We start from the raw sequence: 26,546 nt of genomic DNA, 5'->3' as shown, positions 1-26,546 counted from the left end.
TTTGGAACAAGAGAAGGTGGCAGCTGATTTTTAATATGAAATATTCTACCTTCTCGCTGCCCTCACACCTTCTCCAAATGCCTCAGTAGGAGAGAAACTTCTCATCTTCCAATGTCTTTGCAAAATACTGTGCTTTCATCAGGAGACCAGTGGAAAGGAGTGGGAGAACAGAATGAGAGGAGTGAGGAGACAATGGTTTCCATGAATGAAACACACACAGGTGGGCACGGCCCTCCTTCTTCCCTTCTGTCTGAATGCCAACCTATGTCCATAGACCGCACTAATCTTTGTCCCCTCAGCACCCTGCATGTGGTGATCTCTGCCTGTAAATGGCTTCTCATGCTTTGAGATGTCATCTCCGTCTTCATCTTCAGGTGACTCAAATGTTGCTCCTCAGAGAAGCCTTCCCTGACCACCCACATTAGTTGAATTCCCAGCACTTGTCGCAGTTGATAACCACACATGCTGTCTCCCTGCTAACCAGTGAGCTCCCAGGGGACGAGGTTCCATTTCTGATTCTGCTTCCTATTGACCCCCAGGGTTAGAGGTAGCAGGCACATACGCGGGCTCAGTAAACCTGTCTTGAAGGAATGAATGAGTATATGAATATCACCTCTGTTCTCTCTCTGAAGCTAACATTCACCCTCAATGGAATGGAGCTCCTTAAAAGTCTCCAGTCAGGCTCAGAGGCAGTCCCTCCAAGGCATATGGCTCAACCACTGCCTGACCAACCAAAGATGTATTTCTACAAGACATGGTGACATCTGGCCAGCCCGACTCCACCCACCAGCCCAGGGAACTCAGTGAAGGGGCCTCAGTGGGAAGACAGGGCTGGCTTTTCCATTTAAAACTAAGTCAACTGGCCCTAACCGGTTTGGTTCAGTGGAAAGAGAGTTGGCCTGTGGACTGAAAGGTCCCAGGTTCGATTCCGGTCAAGGGCATGTACCTTGGTTGCGGGCACATCCCCAGTAGGAGTTGTGCAGGAGGCAGCTGATCGATGTTTCTCTCTCATCGATGTTTCTAACTCTCTATCCCTCTCCCTTCCTCTGTAAAAAATGAATAAAATATATTTAAAAAATAAATAAATAAAACTAAGTCAACTGGTCTCCTGAAGCCAAAAATTAGAGTCAAAATGGGAAATGGATGATAGTTTCAAAGCCAAATGAGGACATTTGAGCATCAGACCAAGTTCAGAAATCAGAGAAAATGCAATGCTTAATTTTTAAGCTATGTGAAACTTTAAATGGCATTTGAATGGGCGTTTATCCCAATGACTGCTAAAGATGATCATCAGTGAGAAGGGCATCTTACCTGTGTTTACTGTGCCCAGGAGAAATGTTCAGTTGCCTAAAGTGCATGTGCCATTGCTGCCTGAGGTTTTAGAATCAGGTGAACCACTACTTGAGGGCAAGAAGGAAATTGTAGACATTTTTGGTTTATAGTTCACATTTACAGAGTGCTTAGAATTTGCCAGGAGCTGTGCCATGCATTTTTTATATATCATCTCATTTATTCCTCACCATTACTCTGTGAGGTGGCTATTTCTATCCCCAATGCAGAGCTGAGGAAACTGAGGCACAGAGGTGCCCAAGTTCTTGTAGCTTATTATTGTTAGAGTCACAGTTTGAATCTATCCATACTCCATAGCCTGCTCCTTTAACTGCCACGCTATACCACCTGTGAAATCAGTCATTGGACAGCAAACATATATTGGATGTTCCTAAGTTGGAATCCATTTCCACTTTTTAAGAAATATGCTATTTTGCCTGCCTGGTGTGGCTCACTGGTTGAGCATTGACTCATGGACCAGGAGGTCATGGTTTGATTCCTTTCAGGGCACATGCCCAGGTTGCAGGCTCAATCCCCAGTGGGAGGCATTCAGGAGGTGGCCAATTGATGATTCTCTCTCATCATTGATGTTTCTATCTCTCTCTCCCTCTCCCTTCCTCTCTTTGAAATCAATAAAAACATTTAAAAAATAAAAAATATGCTATTTTAATCGTAGATTTGATGACTATTCTAGTTGTTATTTCCACTTGTTTTTATATGTGAGGCTGTGCAGAGGCAAAGTGGGTTGAAAGAAAATTACTGTCTTTGGCTTTATTAATCAAATTGTTTAACCAACTTTCCATCTACCATGAAAACAACCAACTAGTAACCAACTAATCAACCAACCAACCAGCAACCCACCCAATGATCCAACAAACCAATCAACCAACCAAACAACTATGGCCAACCAACCATCCATACAGTCACCCAACTAACCAAACGACTATCCTCAGTTTTCTTACAGCAAATTGAAATTAGTAATTGTACCTACTGTACAAGTTAACAGTTTAATTAATATTATTATTGAGCTGTGTTGTTTTGAGCTGAGAACTCCAATATGGCACTAAATGTCTCAAAGAAGAGAAGAGGTTTGAGGCCACGTGTCTATCCTATGACTGGGAGTCCCAAACTTACTGAAAGGGTATTGGTCATAACACATCATAGGAAACTCTTTGCTATTGGCTATGGGAAAAATATTGTTTTATTTGACAGAAAATGTTGGGCTTCTTCTGAAAAGCTGATTGTTTGGCTTTTACTCTTTGGATAGTGACTCACTCACACAATTATGATTTTTTTTTTAAACTGGCAGCCAGATCTCTGGGGACTGAGCATTGTATGTTTTAACTTCTTCCCTTCTACAGTTCTCTACTTGTTTTTCCTTTGCCTACTTTTTTTTGAAATATACTTCTATGTTTTCTGTTTGAAATTATGTTTGGCTAGGATTTCTTTAATCCTTGTGGTAACCGGCAGGAATATAAATATATGATTATTTATAAGTCCCAGTTTATGTATTGACTAATGTTTAGCTAACACAGGAGACAAAGGCTACCAGAGCCAAGGGGAGAGGCCACTACACATCTGCTTGCTCTAAAGCATGAGGCAGAGGGTGTGTGGGGTTGAATGCTGTAAAAACATAAGTATGACAGACAGACTTATGGCAGTGGTACACTTTTTTCTTCTATTGCTCATGCGTGGGATTTAAATTCCTCTTAGGGAGGGGGGAGTTGTAGGAGGGAAGCACTATTCAAGAATAAAAACTTTGAATTTTCAACTCCTAGGTTTTCAGCTCATTTAGTACATGAAATTAAGCAAATCATTTAACTTCTCTGCTCCTCAGTTTCTCCCTCTGCAAAACAGGATAACCATTCCTACCCATTTCACTGGGTTGTTATGAGGATAAAAAGAGATAGCACATAGGGGAAAAGGTTTGAGAATTGTAACGTGAGTTTCAAATGGCAGTAATTTGTAGTTTTTCCTATAAAATGCCAGAATTCCAATAGTGCTGCCATGGGACATTTAAAGCACATTTCTCAGCTCTCATAAATTATCTGATTGGGGGAAGAAAGAAAAAAAGGAACAGAGCAAGTATCCCTGGGTGTTTTGGAGACTGGCTCAGATCAATCCGTGTTTTAGCGGCATTTCCTCTATCACCCTCCATCACCTACCCAGGAGGCCTTCTTACCTCGTCATCGCAGCTGATAGAGCATTTGCCATCCAGAGAGGCGCACTGAGGGAGGGGAAAGCAAGGGGAAATGTGTTACTGTGACATCCCAGGTCTGCTATGGGCACTTTGTTAGTCAAAGACAAGCCATCAAAGTCCTTGCCTATTATTCAAATTCCAAATTCCATCTAAACAGACTTCTCCACAATGAGTCTTACCTGCCCTCTCTTGGCTCAATACCAACATACCAACTCCGAATCCTATATAATAAAGAGCTAATATGCTAATTAGACCGGATGGCAGAACAACATTCTGGAATGACCAGTGGGCGGGGCCACGGGGCCGTGGGGGGGGGGGGGCCGCGAAGACTGCAAGGCAGCCAGGGCCATGAGGGCCGAGCCCCTTGCACGAATTTTGTGCATCGGGCCTCTAGTAGTAATATAAAAGATAATTGGGGGGAGGGGGCTGGCTCTTTTTCATTTTAATTTATGTTGTTATTTAACATTGATATCTTCTTAAGAACTCAAAAATCTTTGGGTAACAAGAAATATAATTATGTAATTATTTATTTTAAATGAATGAATCACCAGTGACTTTAAAAAAAAAACCCATCTGTGTTCTTAGTCTATAGTTTCCTAAAATGTCTTCATTTAAGAAAGGATCTATCATCCAACATTTAGCACAGAGGCCCACTTATGTGTTGCCATTTCTGCCAGATGACTGGACAAACACCCCTGAAGTTAGTACCCGGAGCCCAGGCCCAGGAGAGAACACCCCTACATTCTCCAAGACGGAGAAGCCCTCTGACCCAAGAGGGCAGATGGGTGCCTCCCCAAACCCAGTCATGCAAAGTCCTTCCAGAGTGCAATAAGGAGCTCACAGGTGGACGTCCAGGTGTGACAAGATTAGAAGAGAGACACTGAAAATTCACAGAAGTCCCCGCTATGAAAAGAAAACATGTATCCTCTGGAGGGTCACTATCCTGATCTCATGATTAGAACTGTCCGTAGGAGCAAAGTCCCTGCTTCCCAGCACGGGGCGTCGTACATGCTGACAGCCTGTGCTCCGCAGTGAAATGAGCGGTAATCTGAGCAGCTGGCAGTTCATTTTACACACATTCATCGGAAACCTGGCACCGTTCGGCTCCGGGGACCCAGTGTGAGCACCTGTATCATAGCAGGGCCGCCGAGGCTTCCGTGCCCCCTGTAACTCACCTGTCTGCTGGCGGTCCAGAACTTCCTCTGGAAAAATTCGAGTTTCATCTGAATGCCGACAGCTGGGAGCAATCAGAAAGAAAACGGGGCATTAGAGATCCCTTTCCACAACTCTGCAACGTTATCACTGCAGGTTACTGTGAAGGCAAGGAGCCGATAGAGCACACCAGAGAAAACCAAGCACAGGCTAAATTCACATGACGTGCACAGCAGTGACATGTCCTCTTTCAGGTGAGGGATTCCCACGGTGACCTGCACTCACAGAACTCCTGATGCACAGCAAACTGAGCACAGGGCAGGTGGTTCTTTAGAGACAGGTGACTTGAGTGTTTCTAAAATTCATCATTTATGGTTACCTCTTCCCCAACACAAGCTAAATACAGAAATGGGGGTGGGGGGTGGGGGAGGAATGATATTCAGAAGATTGCTGTTTCTTCAAGAGTTCCCGTTTTAGAACTGGCATTTCTAAAATGTGTATTATCCGTGTGTTAGTGAGATATGAAGCTTAAAAGCCCTTGTCATAAGGCTGGTCTCCGGAAGTAAGTCGTCACTTTGCTACGTGACTTAGTTTAACTGCCCGCCCCCCCCCCAACCTCACTCCCCCCCCAGGATTCACATCTCAATGATCTCTCCCAGGAACTCTGATGGAGTCACACATTCTGTTTGCCAGGCCTAGTGAGAGGAACAGAAAGGGAAGGAGGGATGTGAAAGTTTGGGAAGTGAAATTGGGTAGAACCTCAGAACTATGAAAGAAACAAGCTCACACTATTTCTCTCCACAAAGCCATGACCAAGTACCTACTGAACCATCTCAGAAAGTGCTCAAGTCAGGGCAAAAGTCTCTTCGGGTGGTGAGAAAGCTTCAGAGGAGTTTGGAAAGAAAGAATGAGACTCCGCTGGGAATACTGGACTCCCTGCGGGACACCACTTACTTCAGGGCAGTTTTGCAAACTTCAGTCCATTGTAAACACCCCCCACACACACACACACACACAATTTTTGCCATTTCTAAATACTACCAGTATTGTTATCTTTCCATGCTTTTTTCTTTTATTTAAATATATAAAGTAACCTCAACCTAAGTAATAATATCTATCAAAAGAAATATGCAATTACCAAAAAATAAAAATAAAAAGAGTTCACTCGATACTCCTAAAACTTGTTAGACTCCCCACCTGGTTAATCAGTGCTGTGTTGGCTGCAGGAACTAGAAGATTCATGGAGGTCTTGGGCTGTTACCCTTATAACTAGCAAGTGCATTGCTATTTTCTAAAGACATCGTTGAAGGAAGCCCTGAGAGTCAAGGCTAGGAGAGACTCAACCTCTGCTTTGCACCCAGAATGTCAAGGGCTCTGAATGAGAGGTGAGCCCTAGGACCAGAGCCACGCACGGCTGTAGCGTGCAGAATGGAAAGTCTCTGAGAGGAGCCGTTTCAGACTCCGGCTCCATCCTGCTTTGCCCTAGGTGGCATCTGCCCTCTGGACCAGAAGCACCCTGAGATCCTGCAGGGTCTCAGGCCTGCCCCCAGGTGATCCGAATGTCACCCAGCGTCTAGCACGCCTCTCTACTACAGGCCTTGGTGAATTGGTTATCAACAACCTATGGTGATGTCAGATGGCACCAGCTGCTCTGCCCAGTCCTGGAGAAAATACCAGAGAATACCCGAGGGCAGCTGATTCTGGAGCCCGGGGCTGCTTAATGCTGTTTCAAGTAAATCTTGCCTCCCAAGATGCCTGCCAGGCCATCCCTGTTGGGAGGAGCCCTCCGAGGAAGCTGTGGGCCAGGGTGAAGGCTGGGCTTGCTGCAGGCAGAGGGGAGGGCGGCCTGTGCTCTCAGGAGGGGGGTTGGAATGAGTATCTGGGGTTCAACCCCAAACTGGAGGGCAGAAGCAACCTGGCTTCGGAGCAAAGGGCCTCCACACTGCCCTGGCGTCCACTCACTGGCATCTAAGAAGAGGGAGGGACACGGGTCTGTGTCTCTCTGTCTGTCCCGGAGGTACCGCTCCCTGTAGCTGCCCTCCCGCACCCTCTCCAGTCAGCCCACTCAGCCTGGCAGGCGGGCACTTCTGAGGCCGCCTCCCAGGGCCAAGGGCAGCACCAAGGCAGACTGAGACCCTGCAGGATGAGAGCAGAGGGTTCTCTGAAAGAGTCACCCCGTGGTGCTCCCAGCTCCAGCAGCCCCACTGCCCCCGGCCCACCCTCATCTGAGTTCCTCCATCGGCAACCTCCCCTCCTGGGATGGAGTCCTGTTTTCACCTCCCTAATGAAGCCAGTGGCTCCCTCCTGGGTGTTTATCCATCTCATACTTGCAGCCTGCTATCATCTGCCCCTTTCAGTCTGTACCCCAGCTCCGAGGAGCGCTTTAATCTTTCCTCATGAGTCAGTCCCTCCGTCCCATTAATCATGCGGGCTGCTTCCTCTGATCTCACTCCAGCAGGCTGCATCCTCTCCCTGGTCCCGATGCCCTAAACTAGACATGGCTTCCCTCGCCCCTGAACTCCCTTGTCTTGGATGCCAGCGGGCTCCCAGACGGTCCTGATATAACAGGTCCTCTAGGTTCTGACCTGGCTCTGTTTTCGCTCCCTGATCCTCATACCCCCTCAGCCACGCTGGCCCCTGGCTTCCCACAGCCTGGCTGGGTTTGCACCTTCTCACCTACACGTCACTACACTTCCCTATGGTTCCGAGACTCACCAGCCCATTGGTGGGTCAACTTCACGACCATTTGTTCAGGGGCCTCTCCAAGCTGAACTCCAGGCTGGGAACTAGGGGAATGAGAGCACACGCTCCCTCAGTGTCTCACTGGGGAGCAGCCACATGGTAAAGGGGACATCAGAGGCCTAGACAGAGCATGTGGAGCACAGAGGGGTAGGGGGTCGGCCTTGACCTTGGGCAGTGGGTGAGAGCTTTATGTAAGGTAATGCACAGAGATCCGACCCATATGAAAAGTGAGAACAGAGAAAAGATGGTAATTCAAGCTCAGAAGCAGCGCAGGCAAAAGGGTGAAACCTTTTAAAAGACACCGTGTCTTCTGAGGTTTTAAAGAATAGGAGGGGAGGTGGGGCCGTGGTTGTGCAGACTGAGGTCAAATGGCAAGAGGTCTAGAATGCCAGGCCAAGGCATCTGAAGGTAGCCCGGAGGCCAGGGGTCAGCTCCAGGGCCACCCCAGCCTCTTTCTGCAATTGGACTTCTATGGAACCCAGCCACTCTCACCGGGTTACACTGTCTGCGACCAGGCAGAGACCGAACGGCCACAAAGCCTAGCACCCTACTCTGTGGCCCTTTACAGAGAAGTGTGCTGCCTGCTGCGGGGGGTCTAAGGAGCCACGCAGGCCCTTTAGGCGGAGAAGTGGCAGGACCTCAGACTCTGTTTTAGAAAGTCCACGAGGGAAGCCTGGGAAGGATGCACTGAGACACGGCCCAGATGGCGGGAGACCAGAGGAATGCGATGAGTTTTCGGCAGCCACAGCCACTTGGGCATCTGGTTAATTATCTCAGCATGAAAACGATGTAAAGTAAAAATCGACAACAACATAAAAACACACACCAAAAAAGCCGGAATAGAAACACCCCCCTCCCAACAAACATCCTAGGCTCCATTCCAAAAAATATATGTGAGCTTCAAGAAACAGAAATTTATCTTCCTTTCACTGTTTTCCTCCTCAATTTTTTCTTGTCTCATTTTTTTTTTATCGGACAAACAACCATTATGATTTCGGCAAGTCCCACTCTCTTCCTCCGCCCCACTCCAAATGGAACCTGAGGTATTTGTCATGCCCGTCTATTTTGTTCTTTCAACAACATTTCAAGCCATAACAGTACATTCTGATTCAAGTCAATCTTGCTAATTTAATAAAGAAAACAAAGACAGAAAATGCTTTAGTGAAACCCAAGTCCCAAAGAGAAAGCAGAAAATAAAAACACCATCCCTGGGTCTGAAATTTCTTAGACAGTCCAGCAAATCATCACCATATTTCCCCTGGAGTTGGTGGCGCTCCCCCCGCCCCACTTCCGTCTCATTGGGACCCTCTCAGGCTCCCTGCTGGGACCCTCCTCAGGAAGGCCGGGCAGAGTCCCATTCCCAGCACAGCGCCTGGAGGTACCTCACTCACCTCCCAGGAGCAGAATAGACCCTGGAGATCTTTCCCAATGTGCCAATACATTTGGGTGATTCTCTTAGGACAGTGACCCCAAAACACAGCCATGGTCTGTGGAACCCAGCGAAACAGCAGGATCGATGTTAGGAGAACTGCCTTCCCCATAGCCTTGCACTTGAAATACTCAGGCATCTGGAGCACCGCCGTCTCATTTGGTCATACAGGTGCCTGTTCCTGGGACTCACCTCAATACTCTAAGATTTTCATCTCTGCAGTACAGACCACAGGCCTCCCATGAGGTCTCTAACTCCCAGACTTCATCTTTCTCCAACTTTCTAACCTCCTTCCTACCTACTTTGCATCTCCTTCTCCTTCCTCCCACGTTTACCAGAAGCCCGGTATGTGCTGGGTGGTGAGGACATGAGATGACACAAGGGATGCAGCCGCCGGGGTTGGGGCTGGGAGGGCAGTCAGATCACCGAGGAGAGGGTCGCACTCCAGCTCTCAGAGCTGATGGGGAGGAGCACAAAGCATCACCCAAGCACCAAAGCAGAGAGACCATTCCTTTGCAGAGCGCACTGACCACTGCACTGGAATTGGGACAGACAGCTGGCCTCAATCACAGGCTCTGGTCCCGCGCGGCCCGACTGCTAGCCACTAGCTGCATGTGGCTACTTAAACGAACAGGAAACAACATGAATAATTTAGTCCCTGGGTTGCAGGAGTGACATTTTAAGTGCTCAGTAGCCACAGGGGCCAGTGGCTACTGCACTGGACCACACAGATCTAGAACATTTGCACTGCAGCAGGGAGTTGTCCTGGACAGTGAGCCGTGATAACAAGAGGGATTAGAGAGAGGGCCTGGCGCTTTTCAAGGATCGAAGGTAACGTCTCCCTGCTACCCACTCCCTGGAGGTGGGGAAAACGAGGATGACTTAGGTATGAGGATTTAGGTCAGATGGAACTGCCCATGTGAGAAGACCTGGATTTGCAAGGGGAAGTTAGTAATTAGCTTGAGAGAAACCCAAAGAAATCAATGCAATATGCTCAATGTGGCTACCACCCCCAAGATTTATTTATTTTGCCTTAGAAAATTTGAGAATACAAATTACATTTCCAGTGCTATTATATTCAAATGCATTCAAGATGAAATCATGCATGCATCTCATATCAGGTTAATAGACATGCATTCGAGTGTAATCCGAGACTCACCAAAGAACAATGTTACATGTAAAATTAGAAATAAAATAACTTTTTCATATTGCATTCATTTAGAAATAATTTTCTGTGGGCTTGGTCCCCAGTTGCAACATACCCCTAGGAGCACAAATCCGGTTTGTAACATAGCGCTTACCATGCCTGGTACACAAGCTCACACAAACATCCCACTTCCATTCGCCCAGCCCCCCAGCCATGCCAGGTATTCACATGCCCATGGAGCGCTCAGGCCGAAGACTGCCACCATCCACGGGTTATAGCCAGGAACGTGTTGCTACCAGGAGAACTGGTTTCAAACCCTTTTCCTCAGGCTCCTGTTCTGTGCTCTTGGATATGTCAATTCACCTGTCTGTCTGTCCAAAGAGAGTCACACTGGCTTTCCTTCTAAACAGAACTTTCGTGGGATGCAGATAAATGATACAGAATAAATGACATGTATTAGGACACTCTAAAGCAGTGGTTCTCAACCTTCCTAATGACCCCCAATTTCATTGTTACAAATTGAACATAATTAAAGCATAGTGATTAATCACAAAAACAATACGTAGTTATATATGATTAATCACAAAAACAATACGTAGTTATATATGTGTTTTCCGATGGTCTTAGGCGACCCCCGTGAAAGGGTCTTTCGACCCCCAAAGGGGTCGCGACCCACAGGTTGAGAACCGCTGCTCTAAAGGCTTGATAGGGTTGTCAACATCCAAGTTATGATTTGTTCCTAGAACGTTTATCCTTTTTTTCTCGTATTTCACCAACAAGTCAACCTTTCATGCCCATGTATGGAGACTGAACAGTAATTCATCCATGATAAAGCCATACTATCGGCTGCTGGCCATGTCCTTCGGTGGTAACATCAGTGGGTAAACCCTCTACAAAGTTATGATAATGAAGAAAGGGGAAGGGATGACATGAACACCGGCAAAATGAGGCAGAAAACGGAAGGCGGTTATCTTTCAGCCGAGAAAGCTTTGGGGATGGGTGTTTCCCCTCTCGGACCAGTGGCAAGTGTGCTCCACCCGACACCCGACCACTTACCCCGCCTGAAACCGTGATCATTTACGAATACTCAGGGCAAGGCTAGCCAGGTCAGCACAGAGGACTAAGAGGGTTGTTGTCCCAGGGCGGGCACCATCAGCTCCGCGTGCTCAGCAGCCAGGCTACCTGGCCACACAGCTTCTCACCTGGCTGGCTAGTGCTCGCAGCATGTGGGCAATTATTTCACTCCCTGCACAGGCAGAGAAACAGGGCCCAGAGCTGCCCTGAGCTGGTGGCCCATAAACAGGAGGGTTTTCTTCCAATAGAGTTCAATCCATGGGTAGGGATATGGTAGAGACAATAAAACTATAATAAGGTAATAAATAAAATACCTGCTAAGGATTCCTCATGTAATTCATCACTTCGGAGTGGAGCCAGTTTTCCTAAAACCCCAATTCTACAAGTACATGCTGGCCATACATGGTCTCATGCAGAAAATGAGCTCCTACCGGCCACCTTTCTCAAGCAGGGGAGGGGCTATTTTCTAGGCCGGGGCTAATGCCTCCCACCCTGTCCTCAGGCCCCCTTGGACAGAGCCCCCAGCTTTTCCTTCCTTCGTGTCCCATGGCCAGGCCCGCTAGCGGTGATAGTAACAAGGCCTGGCATATTTAGATTCCAACTTGCCTTAATTAACGGTCAACTGCAATAGCTGTTAGCCAAGCCACATTTGTTTAAATGTTTCTTCTGTTTGTTTTCAAAACAGTTAATTGCGAGTAGAACTAACAATGCATCTGAATGTCACTCTTTTGGAATATTTCACGATGAGCTGGGGGTTTGGAAGAAGGCCACCGTTCTGGGGCCTTGAGGAAAAGAACTCTAACCGTCCTGACATCAAATGGGATGCCATTCCCGAGGTCTGCTCATGTCCAGGATAAATGACTTACCACATGAATAACCATTTAAAACTGTAATGTGAATTATGACATAGCTCATCTGTTAAATATTTCATGTGAAGATTTTAATGAATTGCATGATGGAATGTTGGACAAAAAAAAGACAACTGAAATCCTGGGACTAATTTGAGCAAAATTGAGAACAGAGCATCCTCGCGAAGATGAGGGAGAAGCAAAGGCAGCTGGGCCCATGTCCTTCTGGGTGTCAGACTGGTGAGGCCAGAGGCTTTCTTAAAAGATTATAGGGGAGGGAGAATGATCAGCAACCACCTTTTGAAAAATATTTAGATCAAAGCAATATCCGTTTGTTATAATCTCGGTAAAGCCTGAACATTAATCTCCAAGGTATGGTATTATTTCAAAAATTAGGGGGTGGGGGACATTCTCACAGCAGCAGACTCACCTCATATGTTAGCCTCTGCCGGGTGAAGAAATACAATTACAAGAGGGGAGGAGGTATTTTAAATATAACCCCCTAACCGATTGCATAGTTCACTTCTGAAGTATTCCCTGTGGTATGGGGGGTGGTAATCTTTCTTATACTTGCTTTTAAGTCACAAAGAGCCACATGATCTATGTCTGTGGTGAGAGGAGGGAGGGGAAACAGGGCTCATTATCACTTGATTGACAACGCGATAGCAGAAGATTTTCTTTGAAGATTCACAGCTTCGGAGGCCCATTTTAATCTGAAACCGTCCCCACCCTCTGTCTGGCTTGGGCTTGTGGGAATGTGTGGAGGAAGGCCTGGTCCCGCTGCCTCCACGTTGCTTTCATAATCACTTTGTGTTCGCTCTACCAGAGCTCCCCGGAGCAGTCATCTTCGGTAAAGTATCATAAATGACAATTATGAATGCTTCCTCCGTTTGGGTTCTAATTATTTGACAGAATCAACGTTGAAAAGAATTAGCAGGGCCGAGGGATGGAATAATAATTTTCTTTTCACCCCTGAGGTAATCTGGAAGCATTTTCCAGGCTTCATCTGCAGAAACCTATATTCCCTCCGCTTTCCGAGGCCCCTGGAGCTGGCATCGAAACATTTTTGTCAGATCATTTTATGCTCACAAAACTCTTCCAATAATATTATTTCAATAGAGTTTTCGGAGCCAATACGTTTTTAGAGTCAACTCCCTGGTCCTTTCAACCTTTCAGAATAAAACATGTAAGCCTCAGGCTTTATTGTATTTTAATCAGGGTTACACCAATCAATGTCCATTAAGAAAATTATAAGCTTCCAAATTATAGCTCCCCAGTTAACAATTTCTTATTAGGTCACCACCTAATAACAATTACCGAAGAGATTATAACCAAATCAAGGGTCAGGTTTCCAAACATTTCAAAACCCATAATGGAATGGTCACATGTATTTGCCAACACCTCCTCGCTGCATGTGACAGTACCGGAGGCCAAGCAGCACTAACACACCCACGTGGGTGGCTCCCGGGGCTGGAGGCACGTGTCCAGCGCCTCTGACTCTACAGCTCATTATGTCCCAGGGCGCAGAGAAGGAAGGGGACACATCCACGCACACTCAGCTCACCCGAGGGAGCCGGGCTCCCAGACGCAGGTCCTCCAGTGGCGAATGAGAAGCCGCTCTGGGCTCCTGTGAAGGGAGCAGTTCAGCTCAGCTCAGCTCAGCTGATGCTTCGAGACCTGGATGTTGCAAGATATTCTCATGCCTCAGGAGAGGCTGAAAATGTTGATTTAATATATAGATGAGTTATTGAAAAATCCAAAGCAAGCAGAGGCTTGCCAGATAAAAATGTTCTAATTTGCTAAATCTGGCAACCCTACACGGAGGGCCACAGGGCACACCCCAGGCAATGACCTGGGATGACCTCTGTTGCACACTTAACCCTGAGAGCCTGGAGATAGCTCGGGTCTGCAGCTCCATGTCAGGACTGGTAACCGAGGCTGCCTCCACCAATATGACTGTACTATTTGTCCCAGAAAATTCTTGCCTAGAAAGATAAGTAAAGTAAAAATACTTCATGATTTACTTGAGCAACATCCCCCAAACGAATTTTTTGAACAACAGACTACTTAGGTCCTAGGACAACCGATGGCTCAACTAGGAAGATTGGCCACTTAACCAAACAACTGCTGATCTATTAAGACTTGAGAGCTCTACCATTCTTAAAGTAGCCAGATCGAGCCCGCAACCCAGGCATGTGGCCTTGACCAGAATTAAATTGGGGACCCTTCATTCTGCAGGTCTACGCTCTATCCACTGAGCAAAACTTGCTAGGGCTGATGACCTTCTTGTCATTAGTCAAACCTGCTTTATTTTTCTTCAAAGCATTTGTCGATATTTGGCATTAAATCATATTATGGATTATTCACCGTGTTTCATTCCCACCTGACTAGAGGTAAGTTCCTTGATGTGAGAGTCTATTCTGTACCTGTATTCCCTGTACCTAGACAAGTGCCCAGCTCAGGCAGGTCCTTGTGAATACATGTGGAATGAATGACGGATGGTTGGATGCTGGGCTGATGAGGATGTCAGCTATTCTCAAACAGTTTTCTCTCTCCGGAGACCTATCTTTGCCATCCAGGTGACATGGGCTCAGTCCTGTGCAAAATGGAGAGCCACAAAAAGGTTCTCAGCAAGGAATGGATGTGAGAAGTGAACAGATCTGCAGGGAAAGGCGGGGGGCTGCATGCTTCCCATGAGGGGTACTGGTTAGGAATTGGGGGTGTTCATACAATCAGACTTTCACTGAACAAGAGGAGCGGAGATGGCATGGAGAGGTGTGGTCTTACTTCTAACCCCCCCTAAGTGAAGCCTGGACCCCGATTTTGCCATCAGCACACCAACCCCATCTACACCTTGCCAGCTACTGCCCATCCCCCAACCTCAGGGCTCTATCATTTTAGCTTGGTCAATTTCAACATTTCAATGAAACAGGTTCATCTCAGAATTACATAAGATGTATTTCATGATGAAAACTGTTTTATAAATAGGTTCATAGGAATTATATCACATAATAACAATGGTAGTATCGATAATTACATTCATTAATACCGTTTATTAACCCCCCTACTACATGCCAGGCATCTGCTAGAAGCTTTAGATACTTTATAGCCAACCCTTACAGCCCTGTGTGCAAGGTGGGCAGTACTCCCAGCCACACTGTATATAAGAAGACCAAGGATGAGAGAAGTGAGTGACAGGCCTAAACTCTCCCTCCTAGGAAGTGATCTTCACCCTTATCTCACAGAGTGAAGTCAAGGAGGTTTCCACAGCCGTGAGTTCTAGCAAGCTCTCTGTGGGTTTTCTGTCAGACAAAATGAAAACTGGAGGCTCCAGGTTAAGTCATGCCTCGTTCTCTATTTAAAGGATCCAGAATATTTGCACCACTTATAAGAATATTCAAATTGCTGCCGTCTTTTCCTGATTCTGATGACTGATCGGTTTAGGTGATTGGACCATCACCTTAAGGTGACTCTGAGGACACATTGCCTTTCCTACAGGTAGAGTTAGGGACCGATTCAATAAAGAGACAGGACCCGTAGGATGAGTAAGAACTCATGAGGAGCTAGGGACCAGGTGAACAGGGAGGGTGAGGAGAGCATTTTAGGCCACATGCAAAACCCCAAGCTGGGAATGAACTTGGCGAGTGTGAGACCTCCATTGCACAGCTGATAACAGTGAAGCAGCTGCACCTGCCTGGTCTTTATAGACAATGGCCAGGACCTGACAAGGAGGTGCAAACAGAAACTGCTGACTATTTGGGGGAGAGCTCATCACAAGCAGAACTGCCCTTTTGATGGTGAGCCAACAAGAACACAGTCGCAACCTCCATCCAGTGTCCCATTTCAGATGAGCTAGAAAGGACAGCAGAAGCAGGCGAGGGGCTACCACGTGCTGCGTGCACTCAGCAGCAAGGCAAGCTGCTAGGCCCAGTCCAGCATGCCCCGGGCCTGGTCCCCGCTGGCCACCTAGAGACCCGTCTCTAAGTCAAACACCTTGGGGGCAGGTGTCCAGCTGGAGCAGACCTGGCCCAGGCAGATCCTCCTGGAACAGCTGCGCACAAGGCGATTGTCAGTGCGGAGGGAGAGGGGAGTGGGGGAGCATTAATGAGAGGGGCAGACAGCATTTTGGAGTAATCAAGCACTTTTTTTTCCCCTCCAACCTCTTGGAATTTCAGGAGCTTAGAATATTTGGGAATCAGCTTTGGAGTGAAGGATACCAATTTTGTCCCATAAATTAATCAGGCAGATGTCAAGGATGGGAAAGCCATCTTCTGTCATTAAGTGATTGCTCCCAAACAGGCGCTTGGCAACACCGGACCTCTCATCTGGGCTCCTGAACAGGATTTCAAACAGGCTGCACTGGTCAGGTTCCCATGCGTGTTGAGGTGGGCTGTCGGGGCGGGCAGGAGCTCCTTTGGCTAATTTGGCAGGGAAGTCCAAATCCTTCTCTCAAGGCCCACCCCCAGGAGACCTCTCTGTGGACAGAGGCCTCTGTGGTGAGCCAGGCTGCCTGGCCTCAATGCCCCTCAACTCAGACCCTCATCCTTTCCACAAAGTCTCCTGGGTGCCCAGCAGGCTTTCAAACAAAACTGAATGAATGAATGAATGAATGAGCAAATGCACTGCACTCCAGACACTAGGCAGTTAATCTGTTGCCTCTCGCTTTCTGAGGGATAACAATTTGAAACACAATTGTTACCAACATTCCTGCCAGACTTTCCTGGCACCCCCTGGCTCCTCTCCATTCCCTCAGCTAAAGCATTCCATGCTTAGGGCCTCAGGGAAGGGAGGCCACAGGAACTCGGAGAACAAAGGAGCCAATGCTGGATTTTGGAGTCTCAAAAGCTGAGGCCCCTGGGAATCTCAGGACTGAAGGGACAACTGGGGAACTGCCTGGGTCAGTTCTTACCCTCTTCACCCCACCTCCAGCCCCCGGAGACTGCGCAGGAAAGAAGGCCTGGCTGGGAAAACGGAGCCCAGGGAAGCCGAGGTGATGGGGGCTGCCGGAGAGACCCCCGTGCCCATCTTCCTGCTCCTACCCGGGGTCTAAACCCCAGATCAGGGTGGGTGGGAGGGGAGGGGACTCCCAGAGCAGAGGGGAGTAGCCCCCAATACATGGCTCTTGCCAGCAGGCCTGGGAAGCTGCAGGGCCCTGGAGCTTGGCTCCTAATCGCCCTGCCAGTGCTGGGAACAGACAGCCTGGTGGAGGCCATAGGTAGACCCAGTGAAGCTCCCTGCAGGCTTGTCGCAGTGAGGCCCAGGGATTGGCCAAGCGACCGTGGACTGATGACAGAGGGCCAGAGAAGGCTGCTGACTCGGGAACTGTCACATCATTGGACTGAATGCCTCCTCCCACCCTTTGGCCTCAGGTGGGCCCTGGGGGTAAGAGAGACACTAGGTTCAGGGAACGCTTCCTCCCGCCAGGACCATGGAGGCTCATGAGAGAAATTCATTGTAGTTCAAATAAAGCTTCATTGATTGCCCACTGGACATGTGTGGACTGAGGTTTGTAGCCCTTTCTCATTTGTGACCCACCTAACGAAGATGGGCAATCTCTAGAGTCCAATCCAACGCCTGCCCTAGGCCTTTCCACATTCACTCAGGGCCAGTCCCGGCACAGAACCTGGGCACTGGGCTCCATCGCCTCCTCTCCGGTGATGCAAACAGCCTTGGGAGCCCTCTCAGAACATCCTGCGGCTGCCTGGGTGTCCCAGCAGCTTTCTCCATAGGCCAGGGGGAGCTGTGAACTCATCAGCTTTATATTAACTCCGCCCCTGCTCGGGGAATCGGGCCTTCAGCATGCATCAAAGGCTTCAAATGGAAAAGATGGCGGGGTCCTCTGAGGCCCCCACTGTAATGACCAGTCTCTCCTCTCTACCCATGTCATGAGCCATCTGCCCACCTGTGAGGGGCCTCCATGGTGCCCGTGACCTTGGCCCATCCTGTCTGGACCAGGGGTGGGGAATTTCAGGAGTCCCACCTCTACAGGGGAGGGCTCAGCAATCTTAGGAGGCCCCACTATGGTAGCAGTTTCTCAGTCGCCATCTGTGTTTCCTTATACTTACATCCCGATTGAAAAAAATGTCCAGTGAACTTGGCTCTGAGTCCTGCCTGTCTCAATGCAGGCCGTGTGCCTCCCAGTCAGTGTCCTCGTCTGCACAACAGGGCAGGAGTCACATACACCGTAGAGGGCCATAGTGCCACTTAAATGAGTTCATGCGTGTCCTGAGCCTAGCGTAGTGTCAGGCATGCAGTGAACAGTCAAGAAATGTCACAGGTGCACACACACACACACGCACACACACACACACACACACACGGCAACAGCAACGTACATTATAGACCTGCTCTGAGTAAACTAGATGTCCTGTAGCTGAGTCTCCACCCACTTTTTCCAAGACTGAGACACCGTGTCACTCACCCGTCTGTCTGCTAGGATGCCAAGGTCCCTCCTGCAGAGGCCCTGGGCTTCAAACCGCCATGGAAGGCTTCATCTTTTTTTTTTCTTTTTTTTTTCCGCTAAAAGGTAAGCAAGCTAGACCTGGTATAATCCCAATTGCCCAGAACATTCCCAACTCTGCGGGGAGTTTATAAACCGGAACATCTGGCAGAATCCTCCCAGGTGGAGAGTGTCACCGTCCCCTCTGTCTTACAGCCGAGGACACGGAGGTTTCTGAGAGGCCAAGCTGGGAGACTCGGGACAGAAATTTCCGATTTGGAAGCCGGGAGGGACTCTGCGGGAACCAGACCTTTCTGACTTCAAAGTACAAGCTAAAAAACAAATGCCTAGAATGAATGGACAAGGGGAGTCACCTGAAAATTACTAAAGAAAGACTATAGTATTTAATGAGACCATCCCTATAGAAAAGGCTAATATCTGCTTAATATGAGATGAATAAACCCACATGGTGTCTCACACACTTTGCTTTATGTTAACATTTTTCTTTCCAACTTTTGTGAACTGATCAGTTTCCTGGAGGCCAAAAGGAGCAGCAAGGGTGGCCTGGCACCTCGCAGAGCCTCCAGGGGTCCTCAAACTACGGCCCGCGGGCCACATGCAAATACAAATATTGTATTTGTTCCCGTTTTGTTTTTTTTACTTCAAAATAAGATATGTGCAGTGTGCATAGAAATTTGTTCATAGTTTTTTTTAAAACTATAGTCCGGCCCTCCAACGGTCTGAGGGACAGTGAACTGGCCCCCTGTTTAAAAAGTTTGAGGACCCCTGCCAGGCCATGCTTGCCGCCTCTCTCTGAAGGAAGGAGCCAGAAGAGGGTCCTGGGCAACAAGGTGGCGGAGCTAAGGAAGCGGGTGCCCTGGCAGGCACTGCAGAGCAGAGACCACAGCCTTTGTCTCTACGGAGGCAGGTGACGCCCAGAAGACACGGCCCTGGGCACACAGGTCCTAATCACAGGGGGCCCACAGAGGGTCCACAGGGGCACAGTGGGCCAGGCACCGATTACATATCTCCCACCGAAGCTGTCAGCAATCTCTGGAAGAAAGACGTACTCTCCATTTTCCAGATAACATGCAGGCAGTTAAGTAACTTAACTGGGGCCACACAGCTGCTGGGACTTGGTGGAACTGGGATTTGAGCCCACAGCCTGACTCAGAAGTCTGCTGCCCATTTCCCCCGTGGTTCTCAGTGGGGCTGCATCACCCCCTAGGGGGCTGTTTTGGAAGTTTGTAGTTTGTCACAGTAACTGGAAGGCCTACAGCTCAGGAGATGGCCCCCAGCAAAGAGTGGCCCCTGGCCCTCCGTGCTTCAAGGGCTCTGCCTTGGAAAGCATGCTCCCCATCTAGGCCTCTGTTTACTTCTCAATACAAAGTACATCTTGCACGTGGGATTTTCGAGAAATGTAACTACAGTCCTGGGAAAGGGAGATGAGCACATTTTGTTTTGCCAGCAACTCGACTGTTTCAGAGAATCCCCTCAGCCAGGAGGCCTGGTGTGTGGCGGAGATGTCCAAACAGCATCTGGCTACTGCCTTCTGTCTCTCTCCTGGTTGTGCCCAAGCGCTCACACACTAAAATATATATTATCCTATTAGAAACGACTCTCCTTTTATTTCTTGCTATTTTAGTTGGAGCAGTCTATAGATCTTTCTTTCTTTTTTTGTTTGGCAGCCTGTAGAGAAACAGGTTATATTTTCCACGGATTCCATTTTGGGATAGTAAAGGGGATGTTGCACACTATTATAAAGAGGGGCCTTGAGTGGGATGGGGACGAGAACTGTCCCGGCTCCAGTTTCCCTTCTGCCCCTGAGTCTGGTGATTGTTCCCCCTTTTCTCTAACACCCCACGCCCCCGACTTTGTCTGTGGCTGCCCTGCTCTCGTCTTGCCTTGAAAGCATAGATTTGGCTGGGCCAAGCCTCGCATGTGGCCACGCTTCCTCTGTGCTTCCTCTCCCGTTTATTTTGGCTTCGATCAAGGTGCAAGATATTGGTATCTGAGGCTCAGCCCCACTGATGGGTTTCCCATCTCGGAGGCGAGCAGTCCCTGAGCAGCACCCTCCGCACCCAGAGCACCGAGGTCCTGGATCAGTACCCGCGCCCCTTGGGGCTGCTCTGCTGAGCCGGGAGCTGGGCGAGTCGGCTCCCTGTTGGTGCCTTTTCTTTTATCAAGCCCTACGGTCTCCGAATTCCAGGGAAAGGGAAGGGACCCTTGCAAACTGCTTCTCCCTGCACAAAGCGCCCGAATGATAATTATTGGCAGCACTCCTGTCACTGCCCTGGGAGACGGGGAGAGAAGGGGGATACTCTGCAATGTCACCGCGTCCACCGGCTCCCCAGACCGAGAAGGGGGCTTGTAGAGACTCCAAGAGCCAGGAACAGAGCCCCCAGTCGACTAAAAGGGCCTTTGTAGTGGCTGCATCTGTACATTAAAATAAATCTCTCCTAGCACTAAAATAACATCTACATTCATTTGGGCCAGTGCCACGTTCAGCATTTAAGAAATCTGACAAAACGCTGCTTGAGCATGTTGAGGTTTGCCAGCTCACAGCAAAACAAGAAAGCTGCCTCGGCCGCATGGAAACACTTCTCCCGCTCCCTTCCTTCACTCCCATGTTCCGGCTGCACTTAAAAGAGAAAGGCTGCCCTTTTTTCAGGTGCCAACCACTTAACGTGGCCCTGAAATGGGCAGCAATTGCCCCTGGAGGTGGTAAACTTCAAGAGGAATCTTTTTCTCTTCCCCCAGAGGAAACTGCTCGAGACGCTGCGTGCCTGATAAAGCCTTTAATAGCTGGAGAAGCATTATTTGGGGTGGCCCTCAGGTAGACTAGACATGAATAATGCCTCGTAAAAATAATTACTTCTGCCCAGAGCGCGGTACGCCAGATGAGTTCGGCGGGGCCCTGTTTCCAAAAGAATTTTAGGCAAAAGCAACCTTCCGCCTGGGCTCCCGCAGGCCCTACCTGTCTGTGGCAGAGACCATGGCCACTTCTGGGGAGTGTGTCTCTTCAAAACCAGTTTTGAATATTTCTGAGTCCCTAACCGACAACGTTGGGAGATTTTTCCGGCTGTTTTTATTTGTTTGTTTGTTTTGTGTTGTGTTGCTGCTTTCTGACCCAATTTGGCCTGAAATAACTAACCGATCTACCCCATTTGGCTGTGGTGTAGACAGGTCCATGTGCACAAGTGTAGGGGTGGAAAGGTGGAGTGGACCTAAAACCCACCCTATTTACTGCACAAATGAGCAACCGGAAGTCTAAAAAGGTGGGCAATCTGACTGGGTTGATGCAGAGGTGGCCTGCACTAATTCTAACTCCAGCTGCGCTGGAGTGACAGACAGCTTTTGCTTTAGCCAGCTGGGCATGCATGCTTTTTTTTGGGAGGGGGTGGTAGCAGAGCCTTGCCCTCCCTTACCCATACCTACACCCTTTCCTTTAGGGGGCTGTCCTGCCTTCAATTTCACTCCATGTGGTTTGTGTGGAGTCTGCCCCCTACGCAGCAGGCACAGGAATGCGTCCCCTCCTCTGCCATATGGGCACCTACCCGAGCTTTGCCAATGAGAGCCAGGCCCAGGACTTTGAACTGAGACTTTCAGGAAGTAAGAGGATTCTTTCCACTGAGTTTACCACGCTGGTGGATGAGGGCTGGGGACACTGCTGGGAGCGGTCGGCCTGAGAACGGGGCTGACACAGACAAGTGAAGCAAGAGACAAAGAACCTGGTGACCTCAGCTGAGCCCCGGTTCCAACTGAACCTGCAACTTTGGACTTTTTAGTTATAAAACAGTGAATTTCCACCCACCCCAACCGCTTCGATAATGAGACGTCCTTTCATTTGCCTGTTTTGCTTAAGCCACGTTGAGTTTGGTTTTTGTTGCTTGCAATGGATGGCGTCCGGATAAATGCAACTGGCGGCTCCTTCCAGTCGGGGCTGGGCAACTTAGCTGCATGCCCAGAGACCCGTCCTTTAAGCAACTCCCTGCACACAGTCCAACATAATAGCTGAGGCCAGCACTGCATGGAGCGATCTGGGGCGTGCGTGCCCACCTTCCTGACTTCATGTCAAGCGTCACTAAGGAAGCCTGGTGCCCCTTCCTGGGGAGCCTCGCCATGGCCCGGGGAAGCTCCCCAGGTGACCATGGCCACCGTGCAGTGGCAGGTCAGCAGGACCATGCTGCTGCTCATGGTAGGAGAGTACAGGGAGCATGGTACCTTTTCCCAGACCGGTTGAACACACAGAGGCCCTTTAACTGCTCTCAGGAATGACAATGTGGATAATGAAGAAGGCCAGCACAGGTGTCCCCATGAAGGTTCAGGAGTATTTTCCTTTCTTACCATTAACCTTTATCAAGAAGTTTTCAGTTTTCACTGAGGCAGCGTGTGAGGGGATACAGTGAGAGAACTACTCAGCTTGGCGGGCTCTTGGGAGGTCACCTGGAGTGGACCTGAGGCTCACACCATACCTGAACTTTCCCAGGTAACAAGTTTCCTGTCTCCCCTCTCACCAAGACAAGCAGGGGAAAGGGGGTGGCAGTGGGGCAAACAGAAGGCCATGATAACTGGAGGTCACAGGAAGTTCCGGGGTATTTCTGAGTGATATTCCAGTGGACAGCACCACCTCCTCCTTAGGAGGCCTGTCTTGTCTTAGGGAAGAGAAGCTAGGACTGTATTTCCCAGAGTCCCCCACCCATGGATGGTTCTAGATTAGAGTTTGCCAAATGAGAGAGCTAGTGCTGGATTGAGAGAGGTCATGCTAGTCTGGAGGCAGTTACAGGCAGATGTGCTGGCAGATGTGAAGTCTGGAGAGCTTTCAAGCAAGTTCTTGAGAACCATCTGCATTCATGCTTCCCAACCCACACTCTCCACCCATCAGTAATTATAAAAGCTTCTGCTTTCCTGTATTCAGGCCCTTACTACTTGGAATACCTAGAGTAGCTTCTGTTCCTAGGTCAAGTTCTGGTTCCTAGAGGGTCCTCACATGGTGGAAGGAGCTAGAGCTCTCTCTCTCTCTCTCTCTCTCTCTCTCTCTCTCTCTCTCTCTCTCTCTTTTTCTCTACCACTCCCAACTGCTCCTATAACAAAACATCAAAATTTTCCTTGAATGGTTGTTGCTATGAGCAGGCAAAAGCAAAGAGCTGCTGATTTCCTCATCTTAAGTGCACTATGGTACAGGGAGATTAATGTCTCACAATGCTTAACTATTTTTATCAACAGAGTATTGCAACTACAGCTAAAGATCATCCACACTTGAGCTCATGCCTTAAGAGTAATCTCAGTTGGGGACCAAATGGTTCCAGGGAATTTTTAAATAAACTGTTTCTCCTCCCAAAGTTGCATTTCTTACTCTTCCTTTTACCTCTTCTTTGTTTCAAGTGTTTAATAAAAGATTGGATTATTTTCATTCAAGGGAGGAGAGAGCAAAGCAGCCTCTTTCTCCAGGCTTGGGCAGAATACTCACTCCTCCTGGGTTTGGAGCCGGCTCTTTAACTCCATGGCCGCTGTTGGTATTTGGTATTCTGGAATGAGGCATGGGGCAGGTGAGCTTGATTTTCTTCTCTGTTAAATCAAACATTTCATTTTCCTTATCCACGGAAGGGTTATTTCTAGGAGGCTTCGTCTTCTCTTCTGCCATTGATGCATCCTCACGTTGCCTCTACCCTTCACGGATTTCCCTTCTTATTTGTGCTTCTCTTCATTCAGCAGATGCCGACTGAGCATCTTCTGTGCTGGGACATGTGAGGATTACAGCCCGTGTGCTCTCAGGCTTAACATCTCTCCAGGTACACAGACACCACACAACCAGTGGCCACTGTGAGTGCTTTGAAAGACATGTATGTACAGGATGACATGGGAGTTTAAAAGGGGGGCCAACCCAAGACCAAAGATTCCTGGGTAAAATGATATTTGAGGTGGAAGTATGAAGAACTGGGAACCTTTCAGTGCATGCACATTGATTTGGATTACTTTTTATTTGAGTAGAAGTGTCTACTCGTGGTCCCTTAGAATCAAGGGGAGGAGATACTGAGGCAGGGCACAAATCTCCCTGCTGTTGAAATACAGCTGGGCAGATGGAGTGGTGAAGGACTTCTGTGTGGAGAAGGAGCTGGAACAGTGAAGGAGCTGGAACAGTGGATAAAGCCCCTCAGTCACTCCAGCAAGCAGGACCACCCACCACCGAAGAGCACCCTTGCCTTCCCCCAGCTCGGTTGCCTTGCCCATTGATGGCTCAGAGGGAGTGACTTTTCCACACACAGCAAACCTTGCCTGATCCTGTCTGATTCCCCACAATCCTCATCACACACCCAGAGGCCTATGATATTGAGAAAGGGGAGGGTGACTGTAGACATTAATACAGTTGTGAGAGGGAAGCATTTCACACTTACACTTGTTGGGGACAAGCTTGAGACTCCCTCAGACTTAGCTAAGAGTTAATGATAGGACAGTTTGGAGATGTTAACTAACTGGCCCAGGTCACAGAGCTAACAGACGGGAAAGCCCGGCGTGGACTCCAGGCCTCTCCAGAGACTCTCTATCCCTTACACCTGTGAGGCACTGTCCATGCTCGGTTGACATTCACAGGCTCCTCAGAGAGAGATACATGCCTGGACTGAGGTCAAATGAAAGATGGCTTCTGGGGACAGGGAATACTGGCCCACATAGCTACTTTCAAGACCAACACACTGTAAAATAATGCTGAAACGGCCAGATCCCCTAGCAATTCTAATCACTGACATGGTTGGCTGGAAAGCACAGATTAGCAGTTCCCCACAAATATATTCGGCTGCATATGCCACAACTATCATCTATATATATAAAAGCCTAAGTGACCGTTACAATTAAACAGCCGGAACGACCGGAATGACCAGTTGACCGGTCGCTATGATGCGCACTGACCATCAGGGGTGGACGCTCAATGCCGGAGCTGCCCCCTGGTGGTCAGTGCACTCCCACAGCCAACCTCCCATGGCCCCTCCCCTCAACCGGCCACCCCAGGGGCCAACCTCCTGTGGTCCTTTCCCCCTGCCAGCCCCCTGCTCCCCATAGGCCTTGATCACCGGCCAGGCTAAAGAACCCTACCCATGCACCGGGCCTCTAGTCTTATATATTCCTGAAAAATGCTCTGTGAAGATGAGGTAGGGATGAGGGGATGAACTGAGAAAATGAAAACCTGCATGCTCTCTGATGAGACTGCCTAGTCTCCATTCCCCTGTCCAGATCCCAGATGCTGACAGCTGGGCTTATATCGCCCAAGTAAGCTTTAAAGCTATTAACATTTCATAGACCATGCCTTTAAATTGACTGGGTTGCACTGATTTACCAATAGTAAGGTCCATTTGTGGAGAAATCTTTAATCAGCATTTTAGTTCCTCCGTCTTAAATAACAACTAAGGCTATACATATTTGTAGAGATCTTTCACCATGACAAAGAAAGACAAAACTCACACACACAAAAATGATCTAGAGTTATCAGCACAGACAACAAGAAAAAACAGTCAATATATTCAGAGAGATCAAAGAAGGTATTGTGTCCTCTGAACAAGAACAAGCTGCTCTAAAAAAGGACTCTTGGGAACTTAAAAGACTAGAGTCACCATAAACAAATAAATTTAAGAAAGGAAACAGTTGGAAAAAGAAAATGCCCCAGAAAATAAAATTAAAAATTCTGGAAAGTGACGTAAGGAAATGTCCTAGAACTGAAGAACATACATTTGTAAATCAAAGAAGCTTATAAAATGTCCAACAAAATAAACAAGGGACCCACGGCATCAAAGAATTTCAAGACACTAGGAATAAGGAGTCCATTCTAAAAGCTTCTGAGATGGAGGTTGGGCAAACCTGGTCATATCAAAGAATGTGCTATCAGACTGTTTAACAATAACACTGGGATTCCAAAGAAAATGGAATAATGCCTTCATGATTCTGAGAGACAATAATCTCCGGCTCAGAATTCTATACCCAGCCACATGATTTCATGTGTAAGAGTGGAATTAAGACATTCTCAGAGCTACAAGGACAAAAAAGATTTTACCTTCTTTTCTTAGAAATCCAAAATGAGGTATTAGACAGGAAAAGGAAGATAGGGTCTAGGGCAGTGGTCGGCAAACTTCGGCTCGCGAGCCACATGAGGCTCTTTGGCCCCTTGAGTGTGGCGACAAAGTTTCAATCGCACTGGA

The 26,546-nt window shown here is 48.3% G+C and overlaps 1 protein-coding gene across 1 annotated transcript in view; it reads right to left on the bottom strand.

The window, feature by feature from the left end:
* The window catches only part of CACNA2D3 (calcium voltage-gated channel auxiliary subunit alpha2delta 3), an 807,563-nt gene that overhangs the window by 93,166 nt on the left and 687,851 nt on the right, over positions 1-26,546 (bottom strand). Inside the window, exons 27-28 of the mRNA XM_023755701.1 lie at positions 4,705-4,766; positions 3,512-3,556 (exon numbers count right to left, since the gene is read on the bottom strand). Of these exons, the coding sequence (XP_023611469.1) occupies positions 3,512-3,556; positions 4,705-4,766 (107 nt within the window). The remainder of the gene's footprint in view (positions 1-3,511; positions 3,557-4,704; positions 4,767-26,546) is intronic.

The sequence above is a fragment of the Myotis lucifugus genome, unplaced genomic scaffold (assembly GCF_000147115.1).
Source record: "Myotis lucifugus unplaced genomic scaffold, Myoluc2.0 scaffold_83, whole genome shotgun sequence".
Classification (NCBI taxonomy): Eukaryota; Metazoa; Chordata; class Mammalia; order Chiroptera; family Vespertilionidae; genus Myotis; species Myotis lucifugus.
The sequence above is the reverse complement of the archived record's forward strand: the minus strand, read 5'-3'. Positions and strand labels throughout refer to the sequence as shown.